At 49.1% G+C, this 13,375-nt stretch overlaps 1 protein-coding gene across 1 annotated transcript in view; it reads left to right on the forward strand.

Moving 5' to 3' along the window:
* Nucleotides 1-13,375, forward strand: part of GALNT8 (polypeptide N-acetylgalactosaminyltransferase 8) — a 355,437-nt gene that overhangs the window by 33,362 nt on the left and 308,700 nt on the right. The window contains exons 7-9 of the mRNA XM_039539226.1: nt 7,554-7,739; nt 9,259-9,396; nt 10,964-11,059. Coding sequence (XP_039395160.1) covers nt 7,554-7,739; nt 9,259-9,396; nt 10,964-11,059 — 420 coding nt within the window. The remainder of the gene's footprint in view (nt 1-7,553; nt 7,740-9,258; nt 9,397-10,963; nt 11,060-13,375) is intronic.

The raw sequence follows: 13,375 nt of genomic DNA on the forward strand, positions 1-13,375 counted from the left end.
CTGCTCTGCCACAGACTTCCTGTGTGACCTTGGGCAAGTCCCTTAGCCTCTCTTTGCCTCAGTTCCCCATCTGTAAACTAGGGATACCAGCAATGCCCTGCCTTTCAGAGATTTTGAGAGGATCAGGCCTGCTGATGGGGATGGGGGGGGGGCAAAGGTGGCAATTGCCCAGGGACCCAGGTGATTTAAAAGGTCCCAGGACCCCCTGGCTGCCACCACTGCCAGCAGCACAGTGGGGCTAAGGCAGGCTTCCTGCCCACCCTCACTCTGCACTGCTCCTGGAAGCGGCCGGCACATCCTAGCGGCCCCCGGTAGGGGGTCTCTGCGTGTTAATCCCACCCTGAGTGCTGACTCCGCAGAGCCCATTGGCTGACAAGTGCCTGCAGGCAGCAGCTTGCGGAGACCCCCCAGGACCCCCCGCCTAGGAACTGCTGCCAGAGGGGTGTGCCAGTGGCTTTCAGTAGCCGCCCAAGGTAGGTGCTAACGCCCTGACTCGCTCCTGAACCCCAACCCCCTGCCCCAGCCTACGGCCCACAGCCCGCACCCAAACTTCCTCCCAGAGCCCAACCCCGCACCCCCTCCCACCCCCTCTGCACCCAAACTTCATCCCAGAGCCTGCACCCCACCCCAGAGCCCACACCAAAACTCCCTCCCAGAGTCTGACTCTGCACCCCCTCCCGCACCCAAACTCCCTTCCAGAGCCTGCACCCATAGCCCCTCCCAGAGCCCACATCCCTTCCCTCCTACACCCAAACTCCCTCCCAGAGCCTGCACCCTGCACCCCCTCCTACACCCCAACCCATTGCTCCAGCCTGGTGAAAATGAGTGAGGGTGGGGGAGAGTGAGTGACAGAGGGAGGGAGGGATGGAGCAAGCAGGGGTGGGGCCTTGGAGAAGGTGCAGGACAGGGGCATGGTCTCAGTGAAGGGGTGGGCTGGGGGGCAGAGCAAGTGTCTTTGGGTTTGTGCAGTTAGACAGTTGGCAACCCTACTTGTTGGACACGTGGAAGCCCTGGCTGTGCTGGAAGAGTGCGCCCAGCAGCACAGCTGGCAGCTCGCTGGGCACCAGCCAGTGCAAGCTCATCACCACCTAAATGTCAGGCAGACGACGTCTGCACAGGTGTGGCTTGTACGTGCCTGGAGACCTATTGACTGTTCTGCCCGGGGGCTTGGAATTGCTGTCAACGGGCCTGGTGAGGATATATACATTAGAGATTGTGAGGTTCCCACTGTTACTACGGCAATAGGGGCCATTCAGTATCTGGTGTGTATTTGGTTGTCATGGGTTTTGTTACTATGGCAACTGAGTTAGACTATTAAGGGATAGCTCAGCCGGTTTCAACCGGCTGAGTGAGCTCTCTGTCTCTGTAAATAAAATGGAGGTTTTGGTTAGCTGTCTGCTCTCTGGCCTCAAGTGATTGCTTCCTACACCGGCTCCTCCAAGGATACAACACTGGCGACGAGGATGGGATCCTGGTGCTGCTCCAGTAACAGAAGGAAGTAGAAGTCAAGGTAAAGACCAAACAAAGAAAAAAAGCTGCTTGTTGCACTGACTGTGAAAGTGAAACTAAAAATCATGGCTACTCTGACCAGGCCCCTGGAGCCTTTTGATGAGAATACAGAGCAGTGGCATGTGTATACTGAGCGTTTTGAGCTTTTTGGTATTGCAAATGACATTACAGAAGCGAAGAAGGTGCCAATATTCTTAACTGTTGTAGGGGCTAAAACCTACTCTCTGCTACGCAGCTTACTACACCCTGTTAAGCCTGAGACTAAATCTTACAGTGACATTGTGGAAATCCTGGGGTCTCATTTCTCCCCAAAACCACTGGTAATTGCTGAAAGATATAGGTTCCACAAAAGAGACCAAAAGGAAGATGAAACAGTTGTACAATTTGTAGCCATTTTAAAAAAGCTAGCAGAACACTGTGAATTTAAAGAGATGTTAAATGATGCCCTGCGTGACAGGTTAGTGTGTGGCCTCTGCAGTGAAGCTATATGGAAGCGCCTACTGACAGAGGCTCAGCTTACATTACAGAAGGCTGTTGATATTGCTGTCTCCATGGAACTGGCTACAAGGGAGGCACAATACATCGGTGCATCCCCTATGGTGCAAAAAGTGTCACAAGAACTGACCCACAAAACGGTGCAGAGTCAAGAATGTTACCGCTGTGGTAAGCTGGGTCACCAGGCATCAGAATGCTGGTGTAAGGACCTGGTGTGTCGACACTGTGGCAAAAAGGGACACATTGAGTATGCCTGTAAACAAAAGAAAAAGAGGCCTGTGGTCTGGCCGACAAAAAGAGGAACCTTGCATACCCTAGAGCAGACCCAGGATGATCAAGGTGACACCTCCTCACAAGAGGAAGTGCCACTGCATGTTTTGTCTTTGGCAGCGGGCTCACATGAATACTGGGTAACCCCCTTATTGGAGGGCAAACCTATACGCATGGAACTAGACACCGGTGCAGCTGTCTCGCTGGTTCCTGAGACTGTGTATAAGGAAAAGCTACAGCATCTTCCGCTTAAGGCAACAAAAACTGTTCTGAAGACGTATACAGGTGAAGCTGTGCCCATGTTGGGCACTATTGATGTTAAGGTGGAGCTCAATGGACAGGCGGCTAAATTGCCACTGTTTGTGGTGAGAGGTGACTACCCAGCCTTAATGGGTAGGTCTTGGCTTGGGAAGATTCAGCTGAACTGGGCAGAAGTGCACCGGATGACTAAAGAAGAAACCAGTCTAACCCCTATACTAAGGAAACATGCTGCTGTTTTTGGAGATGATTTGGGAAGTATGAAGGGAATCACTGTGACATTGAACATTAAACCTGGCAGTCCACCAAAATATCTGAAAGCCCGAACTGTGCCATATGCCATCAGGCCAAAAGTTGAAGCAGACCTGGAGCGCCTGGTCACCAATGGAGTCCTAATACCAGTTACCCATAGCTCATGGGCCACTCCTATCGTTCCAATAGTGAAGAAAGATGGCTCTCTCTGGATTTGCGGTGATTTTAAAGTCACTGTCAACCCAGTGTTGTGTGCAGAGCAATACCCGCTTCCCCGCATCGATGACCTCTTCGCAGGCCTGGCTGGGGGACAAAAGTTCAGTAAGATTGATCTGAGTCAAGCATATTTACAGATGCACGTCGATGAAAAGTCCCAAGAGCTGTTGACTATTGTGACTCATAAGGGGCTTTATCGATACTGTCGCCTACCCTTCGGAATACTGTCTGCTCCCGCCCTGTTCCAGAGGGCTATGGACCAGATCTTGTGTGGCTTGTCAGGAGTTCAGTGCTATCTGGATGATATCCTGGTCACTGGAAGAAATGAAGAGGATCACTTAAAGAATTTAGAGGCTACCCTACAAAGACTGGAAGAGTATGGCCTACGAGTTCGCAAAGACAAGTGTGAATTCTTCAAGCCCTCTGTTGAATATTTGGGACACATCATCGATTCTGCAGGTCTTCATAAGGCCCCTGCAAAAGTTAAAGCTATTGTGGAGGCTCCCCCACCTCGAAATGTAAGCCAGCTACGCTCATTTCTAGGACTACTGAACTATTATGGAAAGTTCATCTCACAGTTAGCCACACTGCTAAAACCACTTCATGAGCTCCTTGGGCAGAACAAGGCCTGGAAGTGGACTGAAGCCTGTGATGTTGCATTTAACAAAGCTAAGGATGCATTGTTAAATTCTGAAGTTCTAACGCACTTTGATCCATCCTTACCCCTGCAATTGGCCTGCGATGCTTCCCCTTATGGAGTGGGAGCGGTCGTGTCACACATTATGCCTTCGGAGAAGAAAGACCTATTGCTTTTGCTTCACGCACTCTAAGCAAAGCAGAAACTAACTACGCCCAAATCAAACGTGAGGCATTAGGAATTGTTTTTGGAATTAGGAAGTTTCATCAGTACCTGTTTGGGCGAAAGTTTACTCTTCTTACAGACCATCGACCTCTGACATCAATTTTTGGACCCTACACAGGCATTCCCCATTAGCTGCTAGTCGTATGCAACGTTGGGCATTGATACTTTCTGCACACACATATGAAATCAAATATCGAAATCCACTCTGCATGGCAATGCAGATGGCCTCTCAAGGTTGCCTTTACCGGTCAAACATCAAGATAGTGCCCAAAAGGAAATCTTCTACTTTGAACAGGTAGAGAATACACCCATCACTGCTGCTCAGATAAAGAAGGCAACCCGCGTTGACCCAGTATTATCCCAAGTTATGGACCTGGTGATGCATGGAAAATCTCGACAAACCTCTCCGGTCTCACCCGACCTTGTTCCCTACATGCCCAGGCGGACGGAGTTATCGGTCCAATCTGGTTGTTTGTTGTGGGGGAGGCGTGTCATTATTCCACCACCCTGAGATCACAGATGTTAGAACAGCTACATTCCGGTCACTGTGGAATAGTGCGCATGAAGGAAATTGCACAAAGCTATTTTTGGTGGCCTAGATTGGACAGTGCTATTGAAGAGAAGGCAAAAGCTTGTATGTCATGTCAGGGTGTAAGAAATGCACCCCAGTGGGCACCCCTACACCCATGGGACTGGCCTGAAAACCCGTGGCAACGTATTCACGTTGACTTTGCTGGCCCCCTTGAAGGAAGCATGTTCTTGGTGGCAGTAGATGCCCATTCTAAATGGCCAGAAGTCTCTATAATGCAGTCCACTACTGCAGAGAGTACTATCCAAAAACTACGAGGACTCTTTAGTCGTTTTGGTCTGCCAGAACAACTTGTGAGCAACAACGGACCACAGTTCGTCTCTCAGGAGTTTCAAAATTTTATGAAGGCAAATGGGATACACCACATCACATCAGCACCATATCATCCATCCACCAACAGATTAGCTGAAAGATTTGTGCAGACAATGAAAAACGCTTTGAAATCAGCAAAGGGACAACACTCCATTCAAAAGCGTCTGGATACCTTCTTACTTTCCTATAGAAACACACCTCATGCTACGACCCAGGCTTCCCCAGCCTTTCTAATGATGGGACGACAGCTGCGCACTTGCTTTGATCTGCTGAAACCTTCTGAACCCAGACAAACTGTGCAACATCAGCAGCAATATCAAGTCATCAGACGGGCACCCAGAGCAAAAGACCGAACCTTTAGCCCAAGGCAGCCAGTTTTGGCTCGGAATTATACTTCCAGAGCTAAATGGGTCCCGGCCACAGTCATCACTCAAACAGGACCTGTTTCCTATACAGTCCGGACTGCAGAGAATCTTACCTGGCGGCGACATGTAGATCAGCTGTTGCCAGGTCATGCCAGTCTTCAGGACCCATCTGCAGTTGAGGGTCTGACTTCACCCTCCTGGTGAGACACCGAATCATGAGTCACCTGTTCCTGACTGTTCTCCTCCATTACTGCCGGCAGCTGAGATACCCCTTTGCCCAGCACGAGCTGATACCACCTCCTCACCTATTCGTGCTGCGGACCCTGAGCCCCTAGTACTTTTGGGTGCAACAACACCAGAAGTTCGCCGTAATCCACCTAGAGACAGAAGGCCTCCTCATCGGCTGGATCTTTAGTTAGGGCGAACCCACGGTTATGGGGCAAAATAATCCCCAGGGTTTAGCCGGGAATGGAGGCAGTCTACCCTCCTTCTCTAGTTTAGTGTGTGTTTTATTTAGGGGATGTTCTTATTAGGGGGGGAGGAATATGTTGTGTATTTGGTTGTCATGGGTTTTGTTACTATGGCAACTGAGTTAGACTATTAAGGGATAGCTCAGCCGGTTTCAACCGGCTGAGTGAGCTCTCTGTCTCTGTAAATAAAATGGAGGTTTTGGTTAGCTGTCTGCTCTCTGGCCTCAAGTGATTGCTTCCTACACCGGCTGCCCCAAGGATACAACAGTATCTAATTGATAGGCAGAATGTATTTTGTCTTATTCAACAGCAACTACTGCAGTGACTGAAGTGACAGCACTGATATCCTGTGAAGAAAATCCCAGGTAGTTTTCTGTGGCTAGAAGGGTGGTGACTGCATCTCAAGGACTCTTCTGTGAAGTGTGGGAGGAATAAATATGGTAGATTCAGAGTACTCAGGATCCACCTAGGGAAAAGGTGGGATTGACAGGTGTGACAAAGTTCCTCCTCTGTCTTGGTGGGTCCTGCACTTATTGGCAGATTTGCTCGCCTCACAGATTCACCCTGTGGGTCAGGAAACAGCCCAGAGACCTTCCCCTCTGGTAGAAGCCATAATCCAGCTCAATTCCTCCTGTGTTGGATCAGGAGTTGGGAGGTTTGAGGGGAACCTGGGATCACCCTCTACTCTGAGTTCCAGCCCAGGGCCCTGTGGACTGCAGCTGTCTAGAGTACTTCCTGGTATAGTTGTACAACAGCTACAACTCCCTGGGCTACTCCCCCATGGCCTCCTCCCAACACCTTCTTTGTCCTCACCACCGGACCTTCCTCCTGATGTCTGATAACACTTGTACTTCTCAGTCCTCCAGCAGTGTACCTACTCACTCTCAGCTTCTTGCACACCTCCTGCTCCCAGTTCCTCCCTCATACACACTTCCTCTCCTCTGACTCCCTTTGGCCTGACTGGAGTGAGCCCTTTTATAGCATTAGAGGGGCCTTAATTAGAGTCAGGTGCTTAACAGCCTCACCTGACTCTTAGCAGGTTGACTGGAGTAATGTGTTCTCATTAGCCTGGAGCAGCCCCTGCTCTGGTCACTCAGGGAACAGAAAACTGCTTATCCAGTGGCCAGTATATCTCCCTTCTACTACTCTGCTGTTCACAACTGGCCTGGGTCTATCACACTGGGGATGAACACCTTTCCACTTTTAATACATTAAAATACACAGAGGCCTCATTCTTCATTGCCCTGATACATGTATATTCATTTACACCAGTGCAAGGTGAGTGTGAAGGATCACCATATCAGAATGGTACCATTATACCTCTTCTCTGTTCTGGTATATCTGACTGCACAAAATGCAGGGGAATGGAGAATCAGGCCCATTAAATACATTTCTGCTCAGAGAAGTGACTTCAAAAATAACATTTTAGGGCTCCTTTTGCATTGTCCCTCAATGATTTCTTGTATCAAATGCGCTCAGTTTGTAAGCAGATTGATGAGGGAGAGGGGGGTTTCTAGGTGCCAGCCCTGTAAACAGCCTGGAATATGAGAGTCAGGCTGGTCTCTTTCCTTCTCCTGCAACCTAATCATAGTTAAGATTCTGTAGGGCCAGTTCTGCTCTTTGTGACTCCTGTATAACCTCATGCAAAGGATTTACATGGGAGTAACTGCTTAGTCCTGTAACTGGAAATTAATAATGATGCAAAAGACTAAATAGCCTCCACCTCACTCTCCTGTACCTGTGTTTGCTCTGCAACGCCTAAAAGAAAAGTCCTGAAAATTTCCCTTAATCACTAAAGTCAGGAGAACTGACTCTGGATACTGAGAGTGACTAGATCCGTTGAGTAAGGAGGTGCAATTTTTAGTCACTTATGTAGAACAAAATCGTGTTAACCACTGGTGAAAAGAGCCAACTCCAAATGTACATTCACTGGAACTCCTGCTTCATCCATACAGGTTTGGCAGTGTGGGGGTCAGATAGAAGTCTTGCCCTGTTCAAGAGTTGCTCACCTGGAAAGAGCGCACAAACCCTACGTGCTGGACTTGAGCATTGTTATGAGACGCAATGCCCTGAGAGTGGCCGAAGTGTGGATGGACGACTATAAATACATGGTTTATTTCGCATGGAATCTTCCTATTGAGGTGTATATGCTTGCTTGGTTGTTTAGAACTGGTTTCTCTAAATTGAGATGGTCATTCGTATGGGAGCAAATGCCTAATAGTGGTCTAAGTAGGCCAAGAAATCGCAATGAGGCCAAACATAGCAAACAGAGGTGTTCGTGAGATTTGTCCCTTTAAAAACATTACTATTATTATTACAGTGCCTAGGAGCCTGAGTCATGGAGCAGGACCCCATTGTGCTAGGCACTGTACATAGAACAAAAAGATGGTTTCTGCCCCAAATTTCTAACTTTTTTAAAATAAAAAGTATGTTGTTTGGATTTTTGCAAGTTGTGATCATAGAGCAAATGAACTGGGCATCCTTGAATATCTTTTAAAAATGCACTAATAAATAATAGCCAAGTCAGTTACTTTTAATCAAATGACCCAGCAACACCCTACACTAATTGACCGCCATGCCCAAAATGCTGCAGAGTCCCACCTCCCGACTCTCCGACACCCATTTCTCACAGGCAAGGGATAAAGAAAGAGTGGGCCTTACAGCATGCTCTGCAGGCTGAGAAACATTTGTGTTGGGAAATCAAGCACTCAGAATTAAGGAAATTCAAAGAGATGGTTGAAAGCTCAATCTTAACTTTCCTCCACTGTTGTGCTCATGCCTTCAACTACAGTCTCTCTACATATCATTGTAAGTTATGCCAATTAATACCATATATAATGCAAACTGGAATTTCTTATACATCGTTACTTACAGTAAATCCTAGTGCAGTGCATACATTCCTCAAGATTGGCTAGTTTTTGTAAATCTCATAGAGATCGACAAAGCATACCTCATGTGCGTGGCAAAATGGCAGCTTCCTCTTTGATACTCTGAGATATTTTTGGTTCTGTTTCACACATTTAAAATGTGTAGTGATTTATTGTTCTTCATAACTAGTAACAGATCACATTTTTGTACACTGCCATTTTCCTTTAAAGGTGACCTGGCAAAGGTGGTGGTGGTGGGGAGGTTTTGTGACCTTGTTTTCTTTCTTTCTTGATGTAAGATGCTCTGCATGCTGTTTTTAATTTTTATTTCCTTTCCTCTTAAAGACATCAAGAATGCCAAGTCCTTTTTTTTTAATGATAGAATTTATAGTTCAAAGGTGTATTACACTTACCTGGAGTGATGTTTTGAGTCTTTAAGAAAAGGCGATTTTTTTTTTGCCAGTGGTTTAGTTAACTAGATGTTAATGAAAACAAAATAGCTTGAATAAAAAAGCACTAGTTCTCTCAATTAATTAGTTTTTACATCCATTGTATCTGTGATTTCATAGACATACTCATTCTCCAATCATTCATAGTCTTCCAGGCAAAACACAATCTGAATTTCTAACGTAAAAGTAATCAGGGATTTTTTAAAAGCGGATTTTAGATACTCTTTATATATTATGAAGAAGCACAAAAAGAGGACAGGGGGCACAAGAGGGTGGGGGCATTTTCCCTTCTCTCCCCCCTCTCTTTTAAAATTAAAGTCTGAAAAAATGTGATGTTTTTTCAGAATCCTGGAATAGACTATGGAGATGTTTCTTCCAGAAAGGAGCTAAGAAAGAAACTGAACTGTAAAAGCTTTGACTGGTACATAAAGAACATTTATCCTAACTTAATACCTTTGACCACCATTGTTGGCTACGGAACAGTAAGTACTGTGCATGTATGGGGGAGGGATAGTTCAGTAGTTTGAGCATTGGCCTGCTAAACCCAGGGTTGTGTGTTCAATCCTTGAGGGGGCCATTTGGGGAACTGGGGTAAAAATCTGGGAATTGGTCCTGCTTTGAGCAGGGGGTTGAACTAGATGACCTCCTAAGGTCCCTTCCAACCCTGATATTCTATGAACAGCTGCAATAATTAGATCTCTCCAATATTATGGAGGTTGTTGAAGGCAATTTCTTCTGTGTTCCTGATCAGTCTAACTTGGGTTGCTCTTGGAAATTGGTCATATTCAGGTATGTTTTACTAGAGGTTTTAGAGACATTTCAAATGAGTGTTGTCTTTTTGTAAAACTTTCTGTATCTATTGCATATCTAAACTGTTCCCATTGTCTAAAGGCATAAGCATAAAATAGCATAGGAAGGTATTTAGATACATTTTTGTGCAACATAACAGTACTCATAGAGCAGGGAACAACATTGGATGAAATCTCTCCCTATAGTTGTCTGCAATGTTCAATAGAATATTATGCAGCTGCATCACAGAAATTAAAAGTCCAACGAAATAATCATTACCTGCTGTACAGCTATAAATCAAGGGAGGACAGTATCTTCTGGTCACTCATTTCAGAGTTGTTAAGTTGCTTTTTTAATTTGGACTGGAACAATAATCATTAATGTCGTGATAGTGGGGAAAACTATAGCTAAAGAAGAGTAAAATATACAGAATGCGAAAGAAACAATTGTCAATCTAAAAATAGTGGACCACATTGCCAGACCTCCTCTGGCTGAACTGGGCACGCACAGATTGTGCCATGTGCAAACTCAACTGTGCAGGTTGAGCCAAGTGCAAACTCAGATGCATGCAAACCTTTGTTTTGCGCACAATGAAACAGAACACAATTGTTTTTAAAAATTCAATCAAATGAAATATCTTTGTTTTGATCAAAAAGACATTTCCAAAATGTTTCAGGTGAAAAAATCCAGCCTTTTCTATTGGTGATGCATGTAGTGATGTGGTTTATATGGGACTGCTCTATGATTATACTGTGTCAGTGAACAATTGTGTTATAGTAGGCTGAGGAGTTGTCTACACTATAGAGCCTTTGCCAGAACCCCTAGTGGAGATGCACCATATGTTAATAGAATGAGTTCTTCTGCAAGTGTATGTGAAACACTTCCCTCAATGACATTAGCTAAGCGAAGCACTCTTTTTGTCAGTATAGCTGTGTCTACACGGGGGGGTTTGTTGGCATAGCTATGTTGGCCAGTGGATGTAATTTTTGTAGTGTAGACCAAGCTCCATTGTTTCTCTGATGTATAGATACTAGAAAAGCCTTTAGATTTGCTTCTCATGTTTTCTGGGTTGAAATCAGCTCTGAAAAGCTGTTTTGCAGTTTCTTCTTCTAAATCCATCCTGTGTTCTCCTGTTACTTCAGAGTCTGAAGCAAAACTGCAAACCAGCATAGCTCTCAGCAGAGTTTACAAAAACAGTGGTGGGAACAGGAAGATGTGGTAGTTATTCCATGCATTAATATGCCTGTTTTATTTCGGTAGATGAAAAACACTCTGAATGAGAACATCTGCATAGATCAAGGCCCTGTCCCTGGAAACACTCCAATAATGTATGGCTGTCATGTTTACTCACCACAGGTATTACAAACAAGCTATTTAACTGCAGCCAGAAATCTTTTATTAGCCACTGCTTTGGATCCTTTGCTAGACAATTAAATAGACTCCTGAAAATTGTTCTTCATGTGCTGTCATGCAGGGAAGACTACATTTTATTTTGTAAGTAAACAAATACAATTTCAAATAAAAAATGAATGGCAGTAGTCTCATAAACTTTACGGTAGGAGCGGGCAAACTTTTTGGTGCAAGGACCACATCTGGGTATGGAAATTGTATGGCAGACCATGAATGCTCACAAAATTGGGGGTTGGAGTGTGGGAGGGGGTGAGGGCTCTGGTGGGGGTGTGGGCTCTGTGGTGGGGACAGAGATGAGGAGTTCAGGGTGTGGGAGGGAGCTCTGGGCTGCAGCAGGGAATTGGGGTGTGGTGGGGGGTGAGAGCTCCAGCTAGGGGGGCTGGGGATGAGGGGTGTGGAGGATGGAAGGGGGATCAGGGCTGGGGCAGGGTGTTGGAGCATGGAAGGGGGTCAGGGTGCAGGCTCCAGGTGGGGCTTACCTCAAGCAGCTCCCAGAAACAGAGGCATGTCCCCTTTCCGGTTCCTATGTGAAGGTGTGACCAGGTGGCTCTGTGCCCTACCCTGTCCACAGGCGCTGCCCCTGCAGCTACCATTGGCCATGGTTCCCGACCAATGGGAGGTGCAGGGGTGGCATTTGGGGCAAGGTTTGCATGTGGAGCACCTTGGCTGCCCCTACATGTAGGAGCCGGAGGCGGGACATGCCACTGCTTCCGGGAGCCATGCAGATCCATGGGACACGCGGAGCAGGGCCAACCCCTAACCCCACCCCCTGGCTCGAGCGCCAGAGTAGCGCAAGTCCTGGACCCTACTCCCCAGCGGGAGCTCGAGGGCTGGATTAAAATGTCTGAAGGGCCAGATGCGGCCAGTGATGAGCTGCCAAAATCATAACAACCGGTTCCCTCCTCACCCCAGGAGGGATCATGCCCCCCTCCCCGACTCCTGCCCCAACCAACCCCCCGTGTTCCTTGATGCCCCCCCACCCCCGGGGACCCCTGCCCCATCCACCCCCCTTCCCTGTACCCTGAGTACCCTCCGCCGCCCCATCCAACCCCTCCTCTCATTCCTGATGGCCCCCCAGGACCTCTGCCCCATCCAACCATCCCTTCTCTCTGTCCCGACTGCCCCTGGAACCCTTGCCCCTAACTGCCTCCCACCGCCCCATCCAACCCCTGATCCTTTCTGACTGCCCCACCAGGACCCTTGCCCCTATTCAATCCCCCTGTTCCCTGCCCACTGACCCCACCCCAAACTCCCTACCCTCTCCAACACCCCTCCCTGCCCCCTTACCGCGCTGCCTGGGCGTGGCTGGCGGCTACAGTCCAGCTGCTGCTGGAGCCAGGAGCCCGGGGACGTGGGGCGGGACAGATGTCGCGCGGCCGGAGCCGGAGGATGCGGCGGCTGGCCGGGTGGAGCCAGGGAGGGCCGCGGACAGAGCTGGAGCCAGGCAGCCGGGGCCGCCACCATGCCCAGACTCGTGCTGCCGGAGCCCGGCCCCGTGGCAAAACAGCAGGGGCGGCTGGAGCCACGGGGCCAGGCTGGGCCGGAGCTGGGGGGCTGTGTCCAGAGCTGGGCAGCTGGGTAGGTGGGGGCATGGTGGGGCTGGGCGGGGATGCGGCTGGAGCCAGGCGGCTGGGGACGCGGGGATGCGGCCGGGATGGGGCGGGGAGACGCGGGCTGGGGTGCCGCTGCTGGGAACGTGGGACGGGCAGGGTCGCGGCCGGGACGGGGGACGCGGGCCTGGGGAGGGTGCTGCGGCCGACGGTGGCCGGGGAGGGTCGGGGACGCGGGCCCAGGGAGGGTTGGGGCTGGGCAGGGATCCGGGGGGGCGCAGCCGGGTGGCCGGGGCGGGTCGGGGACGCGGGGCCAGGCAGGGTCGCGGCCGGGAACGCGGGGACGGGGTCGCGGGCGGGGACGGGCGGCCGGGGACGGGCCACAGCTGGAGACCGGCCGGGGCACACGGCCCCCCCTAGTTTCCTACCTCAGGGTCGTCTTCCTGGGCCGGGGAAGCCTGCTTGCTTCTCAGCCCTCCCAGGCTTCCCGCGCAAAGAGCTGATTCGCGGGAAGCAGGGCGGGAGGAGAAGCAAGGGGGAGCATTCATGGCAGGAGGTGGAGGCAGAGCTGAGGTGAGCTGGGGCCGGGCAGCAGGGAGGGAGCCCTTGTTAAATTTAAATGCCCTTTTAGAACCAGTTTGTCCCACAGGGAACAACCGGTTCTAAAAGGGCTTCTAAATTTAACAATCGGTTCGCGCAAACCGGTGCGAAC

This window comes from Mauremys reevesii, linkage group 1 (assembly GCF_016161935.1).
Source record: "Mauremys reevesii isolate NIE-2019 linkage group 1, ASM1616193v1, whole genome shotgun sequence".
NCBI classification, from domain to species: domain Eukaryota; kingdom Metazoa; phylum Chordata; order Testudines; family Geoemydidae; genus Mauremys; species Mauremys reevesii.